General features: G+C 40.1%; 1 protein-coding gene across 1 annotated transcript in view; it reads right to left on the reverse strand.

Annotated features, from left to right (window-relative positions):
* Positions 1–255: 255 nt before the first annotated feature.
* Positions 256–27,388, reverse strand: part of LOC119655444 — a 311,173-nt gene continuing 284,040 nt past the window's right edge. The window contains exons 3-9 of the mRNA XM_038061338.1: positions 14,957–15,159; positions 14,412–14,590; positions 14,118–14,293; positions 13,789–14,002; positions 11,144–13,555; positions 10,770–11,034; positions 256–2,375 (exon numbers count right to left, since the gene is read on the reverse strand). Of these exons, the coding sequence (XP_037917266.1) occupies positions 2,352–2,375; positions 10,770–11,034; positions 11,144–13,555; positions 13,789–14,002; positions 14,118–14,293; positions 14,412–14,590; positions 14,957–15,159 (3,473 nt within the window). The 3' untranslated portion in view covers positions 256–2,351. The remainder of the gene's footprint in view (positions 2,376–10,769; positions 11,035–11,143; positions 13,556–13,788; positions 14,003–14,117; positions 14,294–14,411; positions 14,591–14,956; positions 15,160–27,388) is intronic.

Genomic DNA, 27,388 nt, shown 5'->3' on the forward strand with positions numbered 1-27,388 from the left:
TAGCAATACTAGGACGACTAATGGTAGGGTGATACTCATGCGTAGGTCCACAAACCATCACAGCTATACATTCACTCTTGCAATGTTCACGTTAAAGTTCCAACCAAAAAGGAAATACCCGAAATAGATACTTACGCATTTATCTATGCTGAGATGATTTCCGAACTCTTTTGTGGTGGACCAGATCAAAGAAAAAACTTTTTATTTTTCTTTCAATTTTTATTTTTATTATTTGGTAAATAATTTATCCGATATTGTTAATATAATTACAATATGACCGTTTTATTTCCTTTTAAATTCCATACAATCATTTCATTTCACTTTCTTAATTTTTTATTCATTTATTATTTATTCAAACCAATATAATTTACAAAATCAAATTCACAAACATTTCTCTTTTCAAAATATATGGATAAACATATTCTTTGCTTAAACAGTGGAAAAGTAATAATAAATAGTAACAAAATAAAAACAAACAAAAGAAATAGTAAAACAAATAGATACGAAGATAATAATAAGTAATTAGAATTGAAATCATTCGAAACAAACTAAATAAATAGGAGGGAAATATGAAAAGATACTACCAAACTTTGAGTTTACAGCAATTGATTACATACATAAATATTGAAATATAGATATAAAAGTCTGGTCATTACTTAAAAATGGACGTGTTTGAAAAGTTAAAATATATTTTTTTATATATATAGTTTTCGCATGTTTTTCATTTATGCATTTTTTTTTCATTTCGTCATTGAAGTAGTTGCTTAATTTCGATTTTCACATTATTTTATCGTATTTTATCCAAACGAATATTTAATGCATAATTATTTTTTCGTTATTGGACATTGAAATTTTGAGTGTTATTTCTGTGCCTAAATGTAGTTTGCCTCAATCGTCCACACATATATTAAGTCTGTTTATAATATAATTTCAAATTATATCTTTTTATGTCTTGTGATGTTTCGTGGAATTTTGTCTCCTATTGAGCAAAATTGCTTGTTCGACGTGGTTTTGTCTTTTTTATTTTGATTATGATTCTCATTGTATAACTGCACTCAGTTCAGTTCAGTCAATTGCAACATTTTTTTGTTTAATGTTGGGTGGAAAAGCCAACTTTGTTAATTTTCCCGGTTGGTTCCGCACGGGAGTCTATAAATCTAATGGTACTTAGGCTGGTGTTTCTCTCTAAAAATTAGTCTCGTTACAAGTAACTTTTCATTCAATTTTCAATGTACATATCTCTAAATAAAGAATCGAAACTGAATCATATTCCAGTCGGCTATTTACAATTTTATATACAAATGGAAATAAGATGATATCAATAATATCTTGAAGGAATCGTTCTCCTTTTTCATTTTTAATTTATTAGTCTTTCAATTACTACTTTGGAGTAATGTGAAGTTATCTTCAATTTTCAAAGAAATCTAATCAATTCTCCCAAAAGATACATCAACGGATGCAGAAAAAAGTTAAAATACTTAAAAGGTATGAAAATCATTTTGGCGATGGATTTCGATCTTACATTTACTTTTCTCTTTGTTGCAGTTTTTATTCTAAAATCAATTTTAAAAATGTCAGAATTTTACATCATTTTTTCTACGTCAATGAAAATAAAACTTCATTTCCTATGTACAATTTTTTCGATCCCGTAAAAAAGAAGTTGAATCTACAATGACCTGTACCTGCTAATTTTATCTAAGTTTGTTCATCTTTTCTATTTGCGCTACTTTGATTTCGTTACGTTACGGTTGTAGAAAAATTTGTAAATATAGCGAAGTACGACGAAACCTAATTTTCAGAACGGGGTAAATTAATGAGATGGATTAATTTCTTTTTTATTTGGACATATTTATCCAACAAAAGATTAAGGAATTGTTGTTAATTTTCATATATGAAGTCGTTGTTTTTATTATTAGAGTTTATACTTCTAGTGTTCATTGTCAAGTCTTCATGCTTCTCGATTGGAATAGATTGGGCTATCTTTCACGTGTATATCAACAGGAAGTACAATAATACGATGTATAATATAAGATTCTAATGCAGTGATGTTGGTTGTCTTTATAGCTTGAAGAGTGCGGTTGGTATTCTGGTTTTGTATAATTGAATTGTATATTAAAAGTTAATTGTTTCTAAATTGTTGTATGTGTGTATATTTCTTTACCCTTTACTGTTGTAGTACATATTTCCCTTAAAACCTATTTTATTTATATGGTACATTTCTTTCAATAGGAACCCAAAATAATATATTTTTTTTTAAAAATATTTGCTGCCATTTTGGCTCTAAATTACATAAGTTTTATTAAACTAGTTTCATTCGTGTAAATTTCGTTTCATATATATTTACCTGTAGTTTATTGCTTAGATTGGATTTCGTTCTGCAATGGAAATAAATAAAAAGATTGATTAGTCTTATGAATTTAAAATTCTTTGTGAAATACGATATGATTAACCCCGAAACGGATGTGAAACTGACTATAAGACTTCCTCTATCCACTTCCATGGGAAACCTCCTAATATATATATACATATATAATATTAAGCTTCGAACTAGCGTGGAAGTAAACTAATAACAACAACTACTGAACTTACTACGAAATATTTATGAGAGCCCGTTTTTCCATCCAGGTATATGAGATATATAGAAAAAGCTTTTCAAACTTGGAGTAGCTCCGCAAGCGAACTGTGTAGTTGTGACATATATGAGTCTTCGCCGACCTACCTAACATGAAGTTGCGCACAAAGGCCGAGTCTAGGCTTATTTATGACTGATACAACCTGTATTTCTCGCCATTTGTATCACCGCACCACGTCACACTATGAAATTGCCATAAAAGGACAATGGAGTTCTCAACCCCTGCAGACAACAGTGTAAAGAAGCTTTCAAAGTAAGTTTTTATATATATATATATATGGGTGCCATTTACCCCTTGGTGGAATCAACCAGGACTATGCGCAATCTTTCGCGATTACCTGAAATGTGCTTCAACTCTCTCCCCCCGAATCGCTGAGCGCCAACTGGCCTTAGAACAGCCGTCGGCCATGTTGGGAGAGTGGATTCCATTGTGTGGCGCCAACAATGCAATTGTCGCCCCCTACCCACTGCCACTTCCACCTTAATGATCACGATAAGCCCTGCGTCAGGTAGAGGTGAGGAAGACGGGGCGGCAACCCTGTCGGCTAAACCAAAACTTAGTGGCCGAGGAGAACCTCCACCAGGAGACGCTGTATTCACTTTGGCTTGCCGGGCGTGATGCAGTAGGCGAATGCTCCAAAGTCCTAATCAGGGCGATCAGACCCGAGTCTGCACGGGGACTCATCTGAAGTGGTAATTGGTCACGAACCCATACTAGGGATATACTAGCACCATGGGAACCGGGATAGCCCCTAGACGCACATACTTCGGGAGAATTCCCGTTGTATGTGAGTACAGCTCGGTTGTTTGCGGTTGGCCGCCTAGTGGGAGCGTCATGAGGGTTGTGGTTACGTTCAAGCGAACAGAGACCTTCCGGCCTCGGCGTGGTGTTGCGTTTCAACACGGGTGCCGTACTCCTTAGTTCGGTAGAGATTTAGATAGGTCTTGCATCCACCAGTATGAATGCTAAACCATGCACTTGGTATAGACTGGTATCGTTGTTGTTTGTCACAGCGGAGCTCTGATTGTGGTCACAAAATCAATCTGTGTCTTAAGAAGGCCGTGGGATTATATCTCCCTGATAGGAGCTAACGTAAAACTCTCAAGGATTCACTGCCTCTTCTGCCTTTTGATCATAATGATCAAATCAACGAGTGCCAGGCCTGTGCGTCAACGAAATTTTTCGTTTAAGATAGTATCTGGCCAGCACACTCCGATGATACAATAGAGGCAGGTGTTCATAAAGGTTTGGAGCTTTCAAGTAATTCGCTTTTCATGTGCTACTCCCATATACCAACAACAACCGGTGCCAGCCTTAACGAGGCCGGGGTGATACAAAGTGATAGAGTACTAGCATCTTTCGACGTAAAAGCGCTGTTTCTAAGCGTATCGATGAAGGAAGCCCTATACTTGTTCGAAAAATAGATCACGACACACGAAAACTCATTCGAATGGAGGAAGAAGGCTAAACTGTATAAAAACCTGGCCTTCACGTACATAAGTGAATACTATTTCACATTCAGGGATAAATTTTATAAAACAAAAACCTCCAGGGCAGTAATGAGCAACCCCGTCTCACCGCTGCTATGCGAGGTATTTATAGAGAACTTGGAGAACATCGAGTTCAGCATGAAGATCGGAAAGGAAGGGGAGACACCGTTCCTAGACTTAAAATAGCCCAGAAAAGAGGGGATTTTGAATTCGACATCTAGAGGAAACCGACCCAAATACAACGAACCATCACATACACCTCAAACCACGATTTCCACCATAAGATGGCGATATACAACTTTATGATTCACAGGATGGTCACAACACCGCTCAATGAGGACGGAAGAAATGAAATGAACTACATCCTGGAAACAGCCAAGAAAAACGGTTACAATAGAAGCCTCAACAAAAATCGGATCAAAAGTAAACTACGCCTCAAGCCAGCAACTTTCGACAATCCTCCAGGAGGTAAACACAGAACCTAGGCAATGAATAACATTATCTAACTCGGGTCGGACGCAGAACATCAAAAGGCGGCTACATACATGGATTTTGAGTCACGTCGACCAGCAGACGATACCTACTTAGGACCCGGTTACAATCAGTCAAGGACAAAAATTAGTGTACTGAAAAAAGCGGCATTTATAAGATTTCCTGTCCAGACTTTGACAAGATTTACGTAAGGCAAACAAAACGACTAGTCCACATCAGGCTGTTAGAACACATAAAGGAGGCCGAATCTGCTAACAAAGAATAATCCACGGTCGCCAGACATAATAGAATAGGGACAGCATTTGTCGTTGGACAACGCCAATATTGTGAAGGAAGTGAACGACGTTAGGAAACTAGACTGCTACGAGAGTCTTCACATCTCGAAAATCATTCTCCAAGTCAATGAAGAGATAAAGCGATCTAAATTTCGAGCACTGTTTTAAGATTGTTTGTAGAGTGTGAGATGGTGAATGCAAGAGCATCCGGAACTCTGACCGTCAAACCCAGCGGCTGACTAGCCATTTCATCCACCGAATATGATACGGTACACAACCGTGATGAAGTATTCTTTCCACCTTTTGAGTTGCTCGTCGTCGCGGATGAGAAGTCAACCCCTCCACATTCCTCATTGGACCAGGGATACATTTATGACCACATGAGAAAAGAGCATTTTTGATAGTAGCCCAGTGTTTATCAAGCGCTCAAGCGGGTACCTCAGTATATCTGTCGTCCGGTTAGCAGGCTAGCTCTCCCACTAGCTAACAAAAGTTTTTGACACTATGTTGCGTCGCTGCAGTTTCTCGTGAAAATGATCGCTTTATTTACAAGAAGTAGCTAAGGAAAAATCTCACGAAAAAATGGCTGTATACCAAACATCATTTATGGTCCATTTGTTAGGAGCATTAGATTTGACATTGGCAGACGCGTCTTTTGAGACTATTCAAGAGTCAAACTTCAGCAGAATGATGCGGTTCTCTGCCAGGACATCAGAAGAAGTCAGATCTGGTAAATATGACAGGTAGTGATGCTTCTCATTTCAGCATTTCTTGGTAGGTTTACACGGATTTTGTGGCTTTTAGTGGGGAATTGCCAAAGTAAAATCGCTCTGTCAAGACTTTGCTGGTAAAGTCATCTTTTATGACGATTTCGACTTGAACAGCTTACCTATAATACAATTTAAGCCCAGAAAATCTTTTCTTTAGGGTTCATCCCGTTCAGTAGTGGAGTTGGCTAAAATGTCAAACAGTGAATGTTCGACCTAATCGAAAAAGTTAACGTATGACCTTGTGAGTCTTAGCTAAGGTAGAAAGTACTCCCTTTTTGTCGCCGAAACGACTGGTGAAAAAATGTGAATAACCTCCTTTTCGTTGGAGTAATTGCTCATAGAAAAAAATGCTTCTCACTGGGCTAACTGTTACTTCCTGAACTCCTTTCTCTGTTTAAACTAAGGTATTTGAGGTACTTGCTCTTTGAGCCTGGGTATGTGAGTGCTTATTTCTACCTTACATTTGAACACACAGTGTTGCCTACGTTTCCCGCGTAATTTCGCCGCTGGATACTTGGACATTTTACTCTTCCAGCGTCTTAATCTAGGAGAACGAGATGTTGTTTTGGTAGCTATTCGCCTCCCCGCACCTATTTGATGGAGCCACATAGTTCATTTAAGTGTTTGCCAAGTAAAGGAAATGTATTAATCCAGACACTACCCATTTCAATCTGCTAGACCGGGGACGAATCTGCACTACCAAATTTCATAGCCGTCATTCATACCTCACCTCACAAGTTTGAAGCTCTTCTTAAAAGGATCTGGGTTGGATCTAATTTTCAGTCCATTTTTTCGCGTATAGCATTAAATGCCACAGTAGCTAAGCTTTCCACTAATGGGGTTCCGTAATCACTGAATATCCACTGCGTAATTGTACTATATTAGATAGTAATGGTTTTGTTTTCACAGGGAGAGCAATTGTATAATGGGGATCGAAAGAAAGTATCCTAGATGCAACAGAAGGTATTCTTATCATTGCCAGCAAAGTATTCCGGCTATGACTGGTTCACCTCTGTTTTAGATACCTGCTTTTGAGGAGGCTGCTGTCAAAGAGTGGTAAACCATATTTTAAACCAGCCTCGTACCACTTCATTCCTTTACTGGTAAGTATGGGAGGACATATCACACGACCTTAAAATCAGGTGGTTCTGCTTATTTTGCGGGTAATAGGTTTTTTATGCTACTTGCGTAGGACGTATTTGACAAATGGGGGAATGCCTCAAGGATCGATGTTAAGTCCGTCATTTTGGAACACAATATATGACTCCGTTCTACGGATGAAACTGTCATGCCCATGTGACGTAGTTTGAACTACATATCAAATGCTGCTATACACAACACCAGTTAGGTTAAAGTCCTTCATTATAACCAACTTAGGTGGAGGGAAGAGGAAACTGTTGTGGTCATATTATTTGTAGACTGACTGTTGCTAGCGCCCTTTGGACAACATCGGACAAAGTATGTTTGTGCTGATTATACCCATTGATATTTTAACTGAGAAGATATGAAGGTTTCACGATTGGAAGGTGTGAGGTGCCAAGAAGTAACAAAAGGAGAGAAACTGAACCAAACATATAGTCGTGGATGGCATAATTTTTAAATGGCGACTCCTCATTTTCTCCTGAATATAAAATTGAACAAGAAGATCCCAGCAAATACACTCCGTATGCCAGAGATTTCTTGACCAGAGAAAGAGAGCAGATAGAATTATTTCTATGAAAACCTTGGTGAAGGTAGGTAGGTAGAAATTATTATCTAATCCCAAAAGATATGGAATACACTGTGGCCTTCGATGCTTGATACCTCTAAAGAAAAATAGAGAAATAGACAGATTTTGCTTTATAAAAAACTTTTCCCCATAACTCGCAATTCAGTGGAATCTTCCTTTTCGATACAGCAGAAACCATCAATGCGATCTTCTTCAGTTGTTTAAGGAGTAGCTTGTTTTCCAAGGTATTCATAACTTTTTGTTTAACGGATCATAAAAAAGCATTATTTAGGATACGAGGGATTTTAAGTCCAACATATCTATGATGTTGGACCGCCCCAAGTGGACAGCAACTTACCGTATCTTATTTTTAGTCCATTAAGCTTTCTTTAAGGCCCTGCCTGACCACTTTTTTGGAGCAGCTTGACTGGAAGTGGCATGGGATGGTGGTCGCTCCTTTTTATATAGTCGCAATTAGAATTCCTAATTTCACAGAGAAAAATTTAGCTTTGGCCTAGCTTAGGGCTAACGATATACCAACGTCCTGTTTGTGATTATGTAAAAACGAGTCACTACTACTTGTTGCCACTTTCTGTCATGCTGCTTCCACAAGGTTAGATAACGTCTTATGAATTGCCTCCGCCTTGGACGAACATGTTAGACATCTTTGTTTTTTAAATATAAATGCAGCTGCAGAGTTCTCGGGATCTTTCATACGGCAGGAATTGAAATTTCCAAGAATGTCTTTTTTTTGGCACGAAACTTACTTTTTCACTTCAGCAAAGTGGCATGCACTGAACATTAATTACTTACATTACTTCTCCTAGACCCGTTATCTTCTCCACTTCTGTGCTTTGTCCTGAACACATACAGCTCGCAATGCTTTCCTGTGCACATTAGCCATACCTTAGTGATTCTCGCCTGTTAGATGAATTTTTCGACAGATTATTGGGACTCCTTACTGTCATTTCTCCTGGTCTTCCCTTCATAGTATTTCGCCGCTTCCGTTCCCTATGTTATCCTGCTCTCCACTCTTTTCTAATAATATTAATATCTGGGGCGTTCTCCAATAGCACTCATTTCAACTCCTATGTTGTGCACAAGTCTGTCTAACTTTTTTAATGCCAGTTTCGTAGTTTTAAACTCAGCTCATGCGACTATCAACTGGAAGCCGAGCTGATCTTTCGTTTAACATGCAATACTTGTCTTCAGACCCTGATTTTGATCATTTCAAAGCCCCAAGACCCTGTCTTTGGTAATGAATAATAAAATCCAGAAAGAAGTATCTGACTAATATGTAGCACACGAAACAGATATGTTACTGAAGTTGAGATGGTTTTTGCACGTGGAAACTCTAAGCTAGCTAGTTTCGCAAAATTGTTAACTCATTAGTTTTTCCCTAGGAGTTATTGCAGGGGCTGTTTCCAGTCTCGGGGAAGAGATAATTAGAAGGATACACTGTGGGGTAGTGCATCCTTTCGCTACTAAAAAGATGCCGCCTTTTTCAACATTGGAGATCGGGAATGGTGCCTACAAATTTAGAGTTCAGTTAACTTGACTATTTTCTTTGCAAATAAGGTTGGCGTGGAAGTGCCCTGCAACACTTGAGACCCTGGCTGCATTCTTGATTTAAGGAATATCTTATATCGTTTTCCTTTGAGACGCAGTATAAATTGCTACACACGAGAGGGGATGAAGTTTGCCAGTTTTGCTTTTTGTTAATTGGTCATTTCCCATCGACTTGGATGTTCAGGATGAAGAATGAACATGCAAGCAAATTATGTCAAACAATGTCGATTACAATGAACCACTAGGGTCAGAGTGCTCAGAAGCGTTGTCTCTCCCCAACCACAAATAAACATGCCAAACAACTCTGCAGATAACACCATGAAGAAATTTCACCAGCAGCTGCAGACCGCAAGTCCTTATGGGATGGAAAATTCTGGGGTCCAAACCACGAACTACAAGGACGAAACGACTTTGGGTTAATATGAAAAATCTGTAATGATTCCTTACAAACTTTAGGATGACAGGCAGTTTGAAAATTTTCTAGGGAGTAAATGCTAACCTGAACATGACAAGATACAGAAAAGGACAGAACGAACTGACAATACTCCTCCAGAGCTATATTGACCAAACGATAAGGTGGTACATAGACCTATTCAAACCTTAAAATTTGCACGAACATGACTACAAAAACAGCTACGACTATCCAAGAAAGTATAGACCAAACAATTGACATTCATTCTTCCTTATTCCCTTTGAAACGTTAAAGACAGCCCTCAACGAGTATATCAGAACGGCTGACGACTTCAAGTATTTTCCTCGGAACTCAGCATATGTACTGTAATTTGCTAGGTTGGAGCTGGAGAACCAAAATTCGAACCTAACTTGCCAAACAGAACCAATATCAGTTATTGGATATGCGTCCTCATGTACTCGAGGAGAGCAATTAGATCCAAGGTTGCAAGAGGCTGATCTGAAGTGAGTCTCGCCGGAAGTTATGTGCTACCATAGAAACCGAGATGACCTTCTGAGCGCATATATTTGCTAGAGGATGTGCGTTCGACTCGGTAATTTACAGTTGACGTCTTTGGAGGAATTTCATGGTGATTGTAGGTGCGCCCATGTAGTTCCTTATGGGCTTAACGCATAGAGTTGCACTTCTTCATCCGGGAGCCATACCTCTTAGTTTCGGTATAGATGTTAAATAGCCTTCGCATCCATTGGTATGAGTTGTCAGCCTGGACTTAGTATAAACCAGTACTGCTGTGCTAATCAGGGCAGGGCTCTGACTGTGGTCTTTAACTCCATCCATATCGAAAGAGGGCTGTGCGATTATACTTATGTGCCAGTGTTTATTTTAAACGGCCAGATCTTTATCACCTTCTGGATATATGCAGCCGATGGAAGACCCTACTCCCTAGAATTTATTTTTTATGAGGGGCACTCGAATCTAGAAAAAGGAGGTCAAAGAAGAGAATAAGAGACAGAATTTCAATAAGAATAACATTGGATTGATAATCGCATGAGGATATGATGTGCGCCTTGATTTATCGAGATCGAGATCAGATCACATCCTCATGCGTTTATCAACCCAATAATTTTTCGTTTCCGAATCTCTTCTTTGGCCTACAGATGATTTTTTCGGAAACATCGACTAAAGGAAAGAAGATAAATCTGAAAGTTAAGCCCATTCGCAACTTTCCTCCCCCGTCCTGACGCACCTTTCAATTCATTTCATAAAATACTAGGAACATTTTCAACCTTTTGTGAATTCGGCACTCGAGAAGAAAGTTCCAAATCTAAGGTAAACTTCAGTCTCAAAAGGACCTCACCGTAATTATTTATTTTTCACTCGATTTTCTTAAGCCCCACATTTACATTCCAACTTCACTTACCTTAAAGACGAATGGCTCAACGTGAGACTCTTGTGGTGATCCGCCACTTTGGTAGCCAGGACTAGGTGATTCAGCATTCTCTGGAACAGGAGTGATGTTGGCATAATTTACAGAACACGTGAGCAAACCTCGTAGTTGTGACGGTGGGTTATTGTGTAGCTTCATGGTATCACCGCTTTGCGTTAGAGCTATCAAAGATCGATCAATATTCTGGTATTCTTTGCCGGAACGAGGTCTAAGTGTGGCAGTCGCTTGTCGAAGAAGTCTAAATAATGAAAATAAAATTATATTTATTAGCAAAAATGAAAGATGAAAGCAGATGAAAGGATTTTTATGAACGAAAAAATAAGAGTATGTACCATACATCAACTCACCTTAAATTCTCAGGTGCATCAGATGAACTATGACTAGACAATGATAACGTCTCAATATAATCCGACATATCTGACGTTCCACTGCTCGTACTCCTTGAATCAATATACGGCGGTCCAGCCATCGAACTACCCTCACATGGACTAGCAAAACCACGACTCTTCGGAGGACAAATTGGTACTTCTGCTTCGGCTGACGTGCTCTTTCCGGTCACCTCAACCTTTTGGAATTGGAATGAAATCTCCCGAAGAGGATCAAAAGATTTCGATCGACGTGGAAGTGTGGCGTGAGTACAGGATGACAACGGTTGAACATGTCGTTGATGACGCCGAGCTGACATTGCTGTGGTAAGAGGAAGTTCGAAATCTTGAAAATCGCCAACACGATGTTTAAGAGATCCTGTTGACACGCCTGAGTCATTGGAGCTTGACGAATCACGATTTTGTGCTTTGCAAGGAACACTGGCAGATCGGCGAATGTGAACGGATTGTGAATTTTGACTTTGTGATGTCGAGGTAACAGATGATTCGTCTTCAGTTTCGCCTACCTTTGTGCAGCATACCTCTTCTACAAAGTTCTCTGTTTCTTGGTGCAGGCAAGGAGAAGATGATCTTCGACCGTCAATTTGTGTCAGGGAAGACTTTCTAAGAGTTTCGGAACTATCGAATTCTTCGGTATCTTCAAGGAATCTCGATGAGTCAGCGGATGATGATCGTTTCCGCACTGGCAATCTTTTATCCAATGGCGGAAGCAGATCACTGCTATCCATTATTTGTTTTCTATTATATGGACTACTTCCTGTTCGATGCAAAAGCATCATAGCACTACCTGGGATGCGATTTTGATCTTGCCTCTTTCTACTTCTATCTACCGTGGGGCCGTTTAAACTAGGATTGCTTGCTGATTTCTCGCCTATGATTCGTTTTATAATCTCACTCTTCGATGGAATTGGTGGAGCTCCTGTCGAGCTGTTGGCATTCGGTGGAGCTGGAGACATTGGAAGATATCCTGGAAATTTCGTGTTTGTTTCTTGTGTTTCCATATCTAAAGTGAGATACTCTTTTTGTTGCTTTTGTTTTGCATCATCAGTCATTGATGAGTTGCGATCGTTTTGTCGTTCTAAAGTGTTCATTTTGGATTCTGGTGTTTTGGCACTTACATGACCGCACTTTTGACAAAAGTTGGCATCCTCATTTTTTCGGAGCTCTTCGATTTCTTGTGCAGTTATTCCAGCTCGCTGGAGCATCTCTTTCGAGTTTTCATAGTTTTCTAAGGATTGAGCAAAATCTAGATTAGTATAGTTCGCTGAGCCTGCTTCAGTCTTTTGGTCCTGTGAATGCATTCCTTCATTCGATTTACTATTGGGATCAGCTAACATATGACCAGGATCAAGGTTTATATAATTTGAAGAACTGGTTTCGGAATCATCGTCTTTGGAACATTCGCAGATCTTGTCAGAGCGTCGATTAGCTTTCTTAGATAGATCGACAGTAGCATAGATTGCAAGTTCTCCACTTGGTTGCATCACAGGCATCTTTCCTTCTCCGCTAAGCTTCACTCTATTGATTGGCATTCCAGTGTGTTCTATGCCATTTCCTCGCCTGCAGTAAGGCAGAGAAATCCAGTTGTCCGCCCAGGACATAACTCTGTTGCAAGCGCAGTCATTTCGTGGAGCTTCCATGCAGGATCTAGATTGTGTTTGGTCCTGACTAACCAAGCAACCACACATTTGTCCTATTTGGGCTGGTGTGTCATAGTTCCCGTAATTGTCAGGACCTTGGGTTTTATTGCTATTCAAGTCTTCGGAGATATATTCCTGAATATTTTTGGGAGTGTCGTAGTTATCGGCTGGCAAATTCTCGAACTGAATGGCAGTTTTTGGAACGTCGTAATTTTCATAAGGACCTACTGCTGTTGTAGGCTGAGTCGTTATACAGCTGGCATGCATGTGAAGAGGATTTACTATTGGCAGTGGCTTAGGTGGCTTACCGCTATTTTTATTGGATTTTAAAGTTGACGATGTTGAGTGTGCAGTGTGACACTGGCAAGTAAGGCTGGCCGATGGGTGACTCTTACAGCAATGCGAGGCGGGTATTGATTCATAGCAGGAATCTGGATAAGCAGAACTTGTAGTGGTGCAATTCATTCGGGGCACGGAATATTCAGATCCACCGCTGCTCCCGTAGCCACCACTGCTACCATGTGATGAACATATCGACATTCGGTCCATACCGCCTGTAATTGTCTTCACTGTGAGATTCGTCTGATTATTTTGCTCTGTTAGGATGGTCCACAGAGGCGGATGATTTGCTCCTGGTGTTGCATTCCCTGTTGCCGTCGAACTTCGCGACATTGACGGTGCTCCTAATTTTGATATACAGCTCATGCATCTTTCTAAGTTTGCTTTGGAGTTTCTGTAGGAGGAATCCGGAATAAGGAAGTTAGCATTTATGGCAAAAATGTTGATCCGAGGAGAAATATTTGAAATAAGATTAGACTTAGGTTATTAGTATGCAAATGTGCACCGCCAAAAGGCGGAATTATCCTGTACTTGTTACTACACAGACTTCTCCCTTTCGTTCAATTATCTGTTTTCAAATATTTCACCTGCATTATGTAACTCTAATTTAGCTAAAAGAGAAATTACTTTGGGAAGATTTCGCCATCGTTAAAACTATCATGACATTCAGAAACAGATGTCGTATCACCACAGCCATAATCCATGTCCCTAGATTCCTGTGATGGCCAGTACGGTGTCCGGGAGCCACAAGTGCAAGTGGAGTCCTCCATGTGACAAGAGAAGCCATCGTCAACAACATCCATTGGCCGGGGTGAAACCACTTTCCTGGGACTGTCTATAGCTGCAAGCCGGAAGAGAGAGAGCCCGACAGAACAACAATGAACGAGAAGAAAAGAGAGAAATAACACCATTAGTCTTGACCAGTGCCCATTAAAGGATCCTCAAAATCTAATTACTTGCTAATTTCCGTGCCACCTGACGTTTCTTGCTCGACAATTTCGCTTGCGATGCAAGCTTAAGCGTTTCTGTAATTTCGTCTCCTTGATCTGTCACAAATACGTAAAGTCCTTCACCTTTGCCACACCTTGAGCCACCCTCGAAACAAAATCGATTATCCACAACTCCGTAACGTCTGCAAATAGCAAGAGACAAGATGAGATAATTTAATCAATAGCAAGGATGTTAAGACGGAACCGAAGAGGGATGTTGGCTGATACAGATAAGAGATGAGATGATTCTCGCTAGCATACCTTAGGTAAGCTATGTCCCAGAGGCCAAGGAGCTTGGGCGGAACACCTGTAGTCAGACAGAATCGACGATCCTGAATGTGCATTCTTGATGGTCCTGTTTGCATCTTCGATTTCGATGGAGCAGATGAGACCAGGATCAAATATTGTACGTCATCTCCTAAGTGATTTGATATTTTCACCTTTGAAAGAAAGTATATGGAATTATTCAAGAGAAGGAGGCTGTTTTCAGATTATTGCTGAATAAATTTTTGACGTAGAATGGAAACGAGAAACTTCGCGATTTATTAGATACATTCAAGTATGCTCTTAAAATCTGAGTTTAATGATACCTTGTAACGGTATCAATCACTTTGACGTGGGTCTCTTCATAACAAGGACCTTTTCTGTTTTCATTCTCTCTACAAATATTTGTGTTTTTATTTGAATGAAATCTGGCAGGAATTCCTTGAAACATTCAGGGACGATGTCTCCCTAATGTCGTTTCCTGCTCCATTTCTCATTCCTCAAAATATATCTAAAGCGTTAAAACCAAATTATCTACTTACCTGCCACTGCATGAGCCTTTCTCGTGTATCGAATGCCAGAACAACGATAACGTCCTGACATATAATTGCAATTGTATTCGATTCTTTGTCCAATGTGAATCCTGTTTCCACACCGAGAAAATGTTGTAGAGAAAGTGATGCCTTCGTCTGTCCTTGTTTGTAGCGATCCCTTGAGTCTCGATATAGTTGTAAGTGAAGACAATCTATACATTTTGCGGTGGTGTCATCATACCAAGGAGAATCCATTCCGGAACAAGGCCCGAACCAAGGATATGGAAGAGAAAGACAAAAAAGGAAAGACATCAGTTAGAGTTTGTTTCAAACATTATTTTATTAGTTTTGAGGGTAGTAGCAAGGGTTTGGGGTGTTGTACACATATCTACAAAGACGAATGCCGGTGATTGTCTAAACGACATAGTTGAGAGTTGTTAACCCAATTCCTGGCTGATTCTTGTGTCATTTCAAAAAGTTCTACTGCTTCAAGGCATACACCAAGGAGAAGTGGATACATGACAGCACAGACAGGGAAGTAACAGACGGGACCAATACCTTCGAGTCATATTGTATTAAGTTTGTTTGTGGTTTCGGTGTAGTCCTTCGAGATCTTGAAGTATAATAGATTCTATCTAAGATAAAGGCTTCTTTAAGGGATATTGTCTTCCTGGAAATTTATTATTATAGGAAATTATTAGACTGTACGTTATAAGATTCTTTATCTTAATATTAGTTTCTGAGCCGCCCCTCCGCTTCCTATTTATCCTTTTACTAGTGCTTTCTTTGAGATTTACTTGCCTTGACGTACTTATTAAAAGTGCTTAACGCAACGATTTTCGTACGAATTTATTTTATCTTGTTGGAATCATTCAGGAAGAAGGCGAAGTTTTCCTGTTTGTCTGTAGAATCCTCTCATAGTTGTAAATTTATTTCAACAATTCCTTGTTGTACGACGATTTCGACGACAGGCAAGGAAAGACAAATTCCATGCGCTCACAACAACAGAAAGGAACTAGTAAGAATTGATAGCACTCGCAGTTACGGCAATTTAATTTTATTTTTTCTGGGGTTGAAATAGAGATTTATGCCAGGTTCTGTAAGGGATCGGATTTAGGAAAATGAAGCAGCTAATGTAATACTTGTTTCTTGGTAACACTTTAGGCTGCTCTAATTTCTGAGGTAAACACGATAAACTAAAACCAACACTTATTCCCAAAAAGTAACCGGTCCTTCACGAACAAGTGTAGATACTTTACTTTAATTCTTTCGGTGGTGACAAATTTACGGCAGGACTACCACAGAGCATATTCCGAATTTAATTAAGAAGCACTGTGAGTTTGATCCTTTTCCCTCCTTTCTTCTAGAAAGGAAATTTGATGCAGAGAAAGTCATTCAAACGTAATTTAACTCCTCCAGCTTAATGAATTAGATTATTCTAAGAAATCCATTTACATATGAAGAAGTAACAAAGATAGCGTCCGTTTTTGGGAGAACGTGAAAGGGTCAGTTATAGACGGTGGATCAGGCGCAGGGGCGCTTTTGGGGGATTTCGTTTATGGGACTGGCCTGAACCCTCGGAAAAATGGCGACCATATTCTAGGCGGAGATGTATGCCATTTCATTTGGGAGCAAAAGAATGCCTGCGGCAAAAATTGAGGGGTCGCACCATTCGAATCTGTTCCGACTAGACTAGATAGCAGCGACATATCAAGCCAGTTGGTGTGGAGTTGTCATCAGGTGCTGCTGAAACTTGGTCGACTGAATGAAACATTCTTGATGTAGGTACGGGGGGACTCAAACATCGCTGATAATGAGGAGGCTGACAGACTCGCTCGCCGAAGGGTCTGGATCCACAATGGTAGGGACAGAACCAGCTTTCAGAATCCAACCATCTACTGTCAAATGTACTCTGAAGGGTGAAATTGCAAGAATTCACGCAGCCGAGTGGAGAAATTTGAACTCCTGCCGGCAGGCGAAAATCCTAGTGAAAGAACTTGGGGTCGCCAAAGGGGCATTTTTGTTGTCGCTTAAGAAGTAGGACATGAAGACCCTTCGAAAGCTTTTAACGGAACACCGCTCTTTAAACTACCATATGGAAAAGATTGGGGTGGTGGTTTTAGCTATGCAGCCAATGTGAGGAAGAGACGGCCCTGCACTTTTTATGGAGCTTCCTCAGATCTCAGACGAAGGCACCTTGGTTCTTCAATAAAGAATCTGCACACTATCTGCCTCTGGAGAATATTCTCCGATTCACTCAAGCCTGCGAACGCCGTAGGCGGGAAGCCATTGAATAGGCGATTTACAGGGACAGTACAATGCGGTTCCCCTCAATAAACTAAACTAAACTAAATGCGCAGTTTTTATGTATCTCACGCAATTCACATCAATGCTACAAAGGTGTTTCAACACTGTATCCAGTAACATTAGCAACACTCGCCTACTATAATTTTCTTAATGTTGGTGAGGTTTACACCAAACTTTTTAGTAAAGTACTATGTGTTTTGAATTTTGCATTTCAATGATGGATTTGAGGAGAACTTCCAGTAAATTTTAAAATCTAGCAACGTACATACTATTATTAACCTTTTTCAGCAGGTTTCAAAACTTTAAGCTCCAGATATTATATATAAGTGTCCTCATGAACGACGGCTCACGAAAACGCGGACGGAGATGTTACGTTGGGCCAGTGGCGTAACATAGTCACATCTCAAATAATGATGTCCGCGATCGGACATATAGAGTTGCACCAGTCGTGAAAAAAATGCGAAAGAGGCGTCTTCGACGGAATGGTCAGAATTCACTTGCCCCCTTCCCTTGTAAATCATGTTAGAATTAAGACCGCTTTGAAACGTCCTACTTGAAATCTTTCGTTTGATAACTAACAACGATATTTTTGGCATAAAAAAGGTTATATCCCCTCTGGCATATACTGGCCCACCTAAGTTCCAACGTAAAATTCTGTCATTCACTGCAAAACATGGATATTCACAGTTACAACATTTCCACATAAGTGTCAATAAGTGTAATCATTTTCGAACGAAATGCGAGCAACAAATTGAGAGGCAGAGAGACAGACAGCTTGCTCAAGGCCTTAACTACTAGCATAAGTAAACTCCAATTGAATACCAAGCATCTCATATATAGAGGTTGCGCTACAAAAATTGGGGTTGATTTTTTGCTGGTCAAGAAGAAGCACTCTGTTACCCCTGTGTAGGAGGGGGTGGGGGATTGATAAATCACCGGTCTTGGTTAAACAAGAAAAACTTCACAGTATGCTCCGAATCTGAGTGAGTGCGTGTTTTAATGTCGCTGCAGAAATCCCATCAATTCAATTGAATTCATCTCATCTTGATAGAAGTGCTGAACGTTAGGAAAATCGAAGCGTGCAGGGAAATGTGAGAAGAACAACAAGACTGGTAACGAGACATAGTATCACGAGTCCGGCCTAGAAAAAAAAAGCAACCGCGTTCCGATAAGCTTTCTAACCAGTCTCCAAAGCTGAAAAAGGCTCGCATGAGTAGGTCACGCGGGAAAAATATATTAATTTTCTACTTTCATGCGGAAAAAGGGGTTTGAAAAAGTTTGCCCCCAGATAGGCCGTTACTGGTGAGTTCAACGCGGGACTGTTTCACCATTTGAAGGCCTGTCCAAAGATTTCCGACGATTGAGCCCCACATCACGACAACGTGTCGAGTCACACGCCGCCTTCTCGTACATCTGCTAGAGCTTTGATGTGTTTCCCTTCGACTGGTTCTAGTTATCCTAGATGAAAAGGGGCATGATAAAGCGGCACCGCAAAGGTGCGACAAAGATTGAGACCACTTCAACACGAGTGCTGAAGAGCATTCCGGTTGCTGAGTTCTACGGGGTCTACAAAGCTTAGATACAAGGGTGCTACTTTGAAGGAAATCAAATTACTCTAACAAAACTGTCAATAAATTTATTGTTCTGAAGCCAGTCCTGACACATTTGGAATGCACCTGGTGTATATAATCCCCCCAAACTGTGCCCGTTTCAGATTTATGGGAGGCGATAAAATTTTCTGGAACTAATATTGAGATGCAATTATTATAACGTAGATGGTCACAGTAAAATACGGACACTTGAAAAGTGTGTTCGGGAGCGCAATTAAACATTGACACTATGAAAGAATTCCTAAATTACGCACAGCATCGTCAATCTTAAGCCAAAGCAGCAAGCCTGGGCTGACACGCATATTTCACATGATAATTCAGTGCTCTACTTTGCCATTCAGACCGATAACGAAAGGTGTCCCTAGTAACACAGTTTTTACGGGTTAGCATTATCCACTAGAACAAAAACCATAGAAGAGCGATGTGTGTGGCGAAAATAAAAGAAATGGTGGCCTTCTTGACAGTTTGAAATTCTGCATTGGCCTTAGCTTCAATTATGCCTCATTCAGGGGCAATACTGTCTATGCTAGACACAGGTTGCTGTGAAGCTATACCTGGATCTTCCATGTCTCGTTAATTGATGCTCAATCTTCCCGAAAGGAATAGTTTATTTCCGCAGCCCCGAGGTTTATCTAAAAATAGACCGCCTGTTACAAAATATAATTGTACTCTCTGACTTAATTCATAAGCCTAAGAAAATATATCTCCATTAGTAAACCCGAGGTTCACAACTGAGGCGGGAAATTTGACTTCCTCGTGCAATGAAATCCTCGGTGGAGAGCAACTGGAGGTTGGTCGAAGACTACCAGTAGCCTTTTTGAGCCCAAATAATGACTTTCACGAACTTGGAGAGCTTGTTCAGTGAGGTCTACGTTGCTCCCTAATTAATCTGTTCCTACAAAACATTGCGCTAAGTATAGATTTCCCTATTTGCCTTGTCAAAAATCATTGATAGCCTTGAGCACTTACGAGATAGTTCTACCAGTTAACATCAACCATGCTTTTTATTACGTTCTTTTAGGATTAACCTTTAGGATTAACCTCGTTCTGATAGGATTAACTCATTTTATATTTCCGCGGAGTTTGTTGTACATCGCATTAAAGCTAAGTATATTAGAAGACATACATCTTAGCGGAACTCAATTGACTGTCTTTGATGCCGGCATGTTTTGTGTGACCAAAAGCGAACCATTGCTAAATTTGCGTTTGCTGACACATTCTTATTTTGGTGAAGAAGATTTTCCTGGTTGCAGAGAATTACTGAAATCAAGTAGGAGACTATCGAAATCATCTAGGCTTTTCTAAACATGACTCATAACTCCAGGTATCTTATAATACTATTTCCACTACAGATCTTCCTTTTCATAGAGGGGACGTGCAGTGGAGGAGGAATGTAGGCTTTTCGAAAACAACTGGAGAGAGCTGAAGCCCATTTTGGCGAACCACCAACGAAAATCCGTAAGTGTGTTTGACGTGTAATGCCGCATTCAAAGGATATTGGCCACCATATACTTCCAGAGTTTACCTTTACTACTTTCGTCACCTTACTTCATTTTCAAAATCAATAATCAAGGTTTGTATATTTGTGAACGTCCTTGCAGGTAGCTTATTATTAAGACCTAAAACAGCCATGCTGGGCGTCAATCGTATTCTTCACTCAATTCGTACTGCGGTTGACTCTATTAGTTCGGACCATCACATAGATATAAAGAAACGAGTAGTGTTGGGATGGATTTTGTTAGTTACGAGGGTAGAATTCCCACAGGAAACCGCTGAACTTTACGTTGACAAAATTGTCTGGACCTAGATGCAAATCCGTTTTTGAAATTGACGAAATTTAACTCCGAAATTGTCTTTTGACTATTGCTAGAGTTATTATGGATGGCGCCCAACGTGGGTTACAATGAAGACAGTCTGTTGGGATCGCCAAACCAGTTGGAGTTGAATAAACCAGCTCGAGTTTTTTTTTGAAATTTTGATCAACAACAAAAGCGCCTTCACCGCGCTTTATTGCATCCAAAGTAAGTCATGAATGAAGCGAAATTAACGCTTGTATCACTCGTTGTCCGGATTTATAAATCTAGGCAACTCTTCCATCGAAATCACGGGATTCAACGCACATTTCGATCCGAACATCAAAGGCGCTTGTACGGAGCAAATCTATCTGAATACTATTTGTCACTTACAACCGTGCCGTTTTGAAGCATTAAAGTTAATTTGAGAATATGATTTGCGGCTTTCTTTAGAGGCAACATGTCAGACGTTATCATACCTTTGACCAGGGAGCAGCGTTTTCGAATATTACATCATGTTTTCAACAAGGGCTAAGTGGTGTTTATTGGACCCAGATCTACTTAGATTATTACCCTTCTGCGTTGAACCATGAGCGGTCATTATATACTGTGAATGCAAGCATATTCTAGATTGGTAAGAGGAAAGGAGCAGATTAAGCCATTTTTCAGCTTACCACACGTTGCTCAAACGTAAGAAAGGAACTAATAACTAAAGCTTCCGTCCAGGGTGGAGGTAACTCATCAGACACTGGTAATGGAACTAGAGTGATCAAAAGTGCTTCACAAACATTGCTAGTTCTCGTATATCCATCCACAAACGAAATAATAGAATAATAGAAATAATTCTGTTTTTGGGTTAAGAAAGTCGTTCGATTTTTCCTTTTTCAAATAGTGAAGGGATTGCAAGCTTCTTGAAAGCTCACTGTATGCGTTCACAGTTCCTACCGTTCCACCAAATGTGGTGTCAATCGCTATAACCGTTTACGAAAAAATTGCCTGTGACAGACAGACAGTAAACCGATTTTAATAAGGTTTTGTTTTACACAAAACCTTAAAAAGTCTTGTTGGAGAATTCGACTATTCGCTAAAGGGCAGTCACAATTTCCTCAATTCTGAAACAAAATTTGTATAAGAACCTGCCCTGGATGAAACCGCATTTCGTATGTTTTTTATTCGAAAATTGGTTGCCATCTCATGGATAAAAAAGTGGGAGAAAGTTTCTCTGAAATTAATCTGGTTCGCCACCAAAGGATACGGATTAAGGACTTCTTCAATTCCAAAATAAAAATTAAGCCAACATATTTTCTAGTTTAGAGGAGAGCGTGTTGTACAGTGTCTATTTATTAAAAAAAGTCTTGAAGTTTTAAGGTCCTTAATTCACAGCAATATCATGGAGCCTTATCACGAGGGGTTAGGAATTGTTTCTGGAAGTGATGTTGAGGCTGCAGATTCACTTATCGCCTCATCATTTTTCAAAATTCGCAATACCTTTATTGTGCATATGTCGATATTTCAGGAGCTTGATGATTCTCTTTTCGGTGGATTGGCAACAATTTACTTTGAAAGTTGCTCCTTTAATCACCTACTTGTATAAATGACCTTGGGAATTGAACGAGACCTCTCTTCATCAAATATCGTCAGATTTGACTACCATATCCTGTGCAAGTACGCGAATCAGCAGACGCATTATGATGAAAGGATTCTTCATAATGGACCTATCCTTCCATCATTCTTTATTACCAATGGATGATAACTACAATGAGTCTACTGATAATGATACATCCCTTAAAAGTTTCGCCAATTTGTGTTCAGTGAAAATTAACTAAGCGATAATAACCTCATCGAACGCGAAAATTTCCTTAGAAATAAATATCCCAACAACACTTTTACAGCATAATTGAATTTTGAAAATTTCTTCATTTTTTAAACTTCTCTCATTTCTCTCTGCTTTCCTCTGTCGGCCTTCATTTTCCCATCAAGGACCCAGACGATATGGGCGTCTTAAAGAGCTAAATTTTTAAATGATCATCACGTTTAGTATCCAAGTTTTCTCATAAAATTTTATTGTTTAAACGAGCAATCGCTATTTTGAACAAAATATGGTGGAAGTAAGGCACTCATGATTAAAAGAGCGAGTAAGTACTTAGTGCTTTCTTCTGACGCGGCGTACGACGCAGAAAAGGAACTTGGTCGTTAAGAGGTCGGAAGGAGACATTCCAGACTCTCTGGACTATTTAAAAGATAACGACATCGAGTTGTATTCTGCGGCACAGAATGTGCTTAAAGGAAACTCATCTGATTGGGTCATATTCCGGTATTCCTATTCTGACATATTTACCAGGAAAGGGCTTTTACCATTCGTTGCCCAAATATCTAATTTATGCTCAAATAGTGCCAATTTTTTCAGAAAAGATAAAAAAGTTTACTTCAGTATTTGGATATTATGTTTATTTCGAACTTTCTCTCGGTTGTCTCCATATCATCAAAGTGACTCGGCAAAATGACCAAACTGAAACAACACCACAAAAAAATGCAAAATTTTTGGTCATACTTCGATACAGATACAACAGAAAGTGGTCACGATTGCAGATCCACGAAATATCAAGGCTCTTGCATCTCTTCATTACCAACTGTATTTACATCAGACTTCATACTCCACTTCATTCCCCAAATAACCATTTAATGTCCAAAACTAATTTTCCATTGAGCGCCTTGGCGTAAAAAGCGTGGTAGTAACCAGCACCTCCTTAATGTTTGCCGCCTTCAAATGAAGTTAAATTAAATTTTATGCTCGCCTCCAAGTAGTGGGTGCTGCAATATGTACAAGAAGGCCACACGCACTTACATACATACAACTCCGATGGGCGGGTAGAGCCCATTATCATTGAAACCATTTTGCTACGGAAAATTTCGGAAAATTTGGTCTCGCTCAATAAATTTTATGGTTGAAATGTAAATGTGATAGCGTCAATTGAATGACAATGTGAAAGTTAATATCTGGCGTAAGGGTTGCAAAAAAACGGTGACCTCTTTGAGAACAAAAATCCCGACCTAACTAAATTCTCAAAAAATACCTGGCTAGGTACTTTCTTGGGGCACGTGCAGTCATTATTGCATATCCTGCCGTCGGTGCTCTTAATTTTGTGATTATTACGTTTTTATTGAGGTTTCGAAATGGACAGCTACCGTCAAGGCCCTATAAAAATTCTAATTGAACTTGAGTTGTTGAAGTTTCTACTTAGATTTCTTTCTATCTTGAATGTCTCCGCAACATTAGCTATAAGCTCCCGATTTTTTTTATGTAAGCAATACCATCACATTCATTTAAATGGTAAAATAAACCTCAAGTTGATGGTATTCTTAAATAGGACGAAGTTGAAGGACATTGTGTGTTATCCGTCAAAGTTGAAAACGTCAAAATCAGGGCAAAATGGAAGCACTCTATCAAAGAGGGGGGGGGGGGGATCTAATGGTGAAAATTGCCAGATTAGAGCTTACTGGTGACGAAGAAAGAGAAAAGGTAAATTCCCACCCAAAAAGACTAACTCATCTGCCCATGACAATGTGAATGAATTTTGCGATTCAAGGATGCCCATCTTGGTTATCCGCAACTCTTTGAGTCAGTACAATTGGGATCCAACGTGCAACGCCCAGTGTGGAGCATTTGTTATAGCTCCTAGCATGATAGGCATCTTTAAACCCTAAGATAATAAAAACTGGCGCGCAATGTGGGGCCCAAAGCCTAATCGCCGAATTTATAACACTTGCTTTTAAGAAAATGCCGCAGTCATTGGTACTTCGCTGTAGCTGACCATATGTGCCGACTCATCTGATTAGTCCAAATTCCCCACTTCATTAGTTTGAAGGATAGTTCCACCTTCATGGTTGGCAATAGTTAACTTTTATACCCATAGTAAATATCTCCACATTCTGGTCCATTATAAGTGGACTTTGGTAACCAAGAAGAAGCCACCTATAGCCAAAAATTCAGTTCGCAAGGTCAAGAGGGGCTGCTAATTGTTAGTATTTGTGCTTTCTCTGGGAAGTGGAATTGGAATTTATTATCCGGACTGGGCTCAATTGTTCCTAGACCAAGGATTTAATATATTGTAGAAGCCCGAGAAGCGGTTAATCACCAGAATTGACTTCTTTGAAAGTTGTATTTCGGACCGGTTACTTTTGATTGCTCCTCTTTTCCAAGGTTTTGGCAAGCAAATAAAAACGACGAGTGGTCCATGGAAGAGCTCCAGTATAGTGCGATGGCCGATTTGGTTAAGCGTCGGTTTCTCGATCTTGCTGCCTCATGGTCGAATCTTGTTTGGTCTTTGCATCCTTGAGTTCGTCTTTGTTTTGGCCCCCTACTACGGGCTTATCATTTGTACAGCATTAAGTGTGATCTTCTTCAGCGTTTGTCCTGTTCACAAGCGGGCTCGGCTCATTGTGATCCGTTCCCCCATTTGATTCTATTAGGTGCTTGATCTGGATGGAAACGCAAGGCTTTCAAATCCCCATCCAACATTAAGTGTGATGATAATGAAAATTTATCAATGATTACATCTCAGCAGTTTTTCAGATGATGATGTTTTTCAGACTCTTGACCCAACTTAACGCTTTTGCATTTATTTCATTTCAGATTTGGATACAAATTTAGCAAGTTATCTTACTAGACTATTCTAAATAAACACGAGGGGTGGGTGGGGTCACCTTATCCGCTCGGAGTAGGAATTGGTTGATTTCCGAACCTGGTGCTTTTTCGTCAAGTCCAAGTACCCCGGATGCAATAATTTGTTGAGATTTAATTGAGGAGATATTCTTAATATATTAATGCTGTAGTACAAATGTTTGTCATAATGCCATAACCGTAAGTCCCCCTTTATAAGAGTACTATCAGGTCCGCATGTTGTACTCACCACACGAGTTAAGGCAGGCTATTGTTTTTAGTTTGTTTCAGTGTAAGTACACAGACGATGACCATCCGGCTACTAGCAGAAGCGGCGAGCAAGTTACTAGGTCCGCATTGGATCGGTAGCCTGCCACCTAAGAGAGCAAACCTCGTTGAAGAGGTGCTTCAACTCTGTTTTGTACGGACATCGGGCGAGACTACGGTTGATCGATCTTACCGATGCAGACGTCGTGGAGAAACACACACAGGATTCCAAATGCATGTTTTATGATAGTAGGGCCTGGACAGCGAGTATATTGCCGGAAGCAAGTGTCCCCGCAGTTAGATATCAAATTGGCTAAGGAGGGTCAGGTTAATACTTACCAGAAAAGGGGGTATAGTTCGACTGTAGATCTGAATTTTGTTAGTCCTTCACTAGCTCGCAATGTGTCCTGGGAGGTCAGTGAACACTACACGCACAGTGATTACCAACCAGTAATCTTTGATCCGAAGAGCAAGTCAAGCGGTTAACACCTAATCGTTCAAGGATTAGGAGAACGTCAGGTATGTCTGCGAAAGCAATTGGCGAGCAAACATTCATAGAAGTGTCGTTGGATCAGGACATTATACCGGAGGTTCGCTTGTAAAGAGCCTTCCATATCACCGAGTGTATGGCAACAGTATCTGACTCATCGATGCCGAGACGTTTTATGTGTGAATTGTCTGATCTTCGGTTGGCTAATCAACGGGCTAGAAGAGCGGCCCATAGAGCAAAAGGTAGGATTGACCAGGAAATGAAGCAGCGAGCTCAAAAGGAAACCCGAAAAAAACATGAAGCTGGCTATAGAGCGAAGCAGGATGGATTGCTTCAAACAACCCACGGAAATGGGCCTACGGGGTTGAGATGGAGAGATTTGGAGGTCAGGCAATTCCGCAAATTACTAGTCCCGATCTCCTACTGAAAATTGTTCGGAGTTTGTTTCCTCAGGAGAGCACAAGCAGTTAGCGTCTATAGACATCTTTAGATGCGGCTGTAATATTCCCAGTAACGGCGAAAGAAGTAATGGAAATTTGCAGTAGGCTAGGAGACAACAAAGCACTGGGACTCGGTGGCATACCAAATCAAGCCCTTAAGCTAGCCGTTAGGTCGAGGCTAGAGATATTTGTAGAGTTCTTGAAGCATGCTTGACGTATGGAATTTTTTCCGGGAGATGAAAAAGACCTCTTAGAGAAGCATCTTCCTACAGACCTATATGTCTGTTTACAACATTTTTCATATGGTATCCAATAACCATATGAAAAATGTTGTAAAGAGTGGATTCGGCTTGCGTACGGCTCGATCAACCATCGACGCCATCAAACTAGTCACTGGCTTAGCTGAAAATACGATACACAGAAGCGGTGGCATTACCAAGTATTGTGCAAGTATTGTGCAGTTTTTTTACTGCGCTCGATAACTATTTAACGAGTAGAAAGCTCTGATATGACACAGACAGTGGAACCCAAGAATACATTGTTTCTGCGGGTGTTCCACAGGGTTCTATTCTGGGACTGATATTGTTGAACATCATGTATAATGATGCCTTCAACATCCCAGTTGCTAACGAGGCCATAACAGATAGTTACGTTGTTAGATTATTGGAAAACATCTCGCTGGTGTAAAGTTGTATTCGTCCGAAGCAATCACTGCTATAAAGAAGTAGTTGAAAAATGCAAACCGCCTTGAGAATGTGCTGTGGTTATAGGACCATCACTTTCCCGCGGTCTATGCGGTAGCCGGAATGATGTCGATTGACATTTTGGCCGATAAGGTGACGCGCATCGATGATGGACCCGATTCTTCCCCTAA

The sequence above is a fragment of the Hermetia illucens genome, chromosome 4 (genome assembly GCF_905115235.1).
Source record: "Hermetia illucens chromosome 4, iHerIll2.2.curated.20191125, whole genome shotgun sequence".
NCBI classification, from domain to species: Eukaryota; Metazoa; Arthropoda; class Insecta; order Diptera; family Stratiomyidae; genus Hermetia; species Hermetia illucens.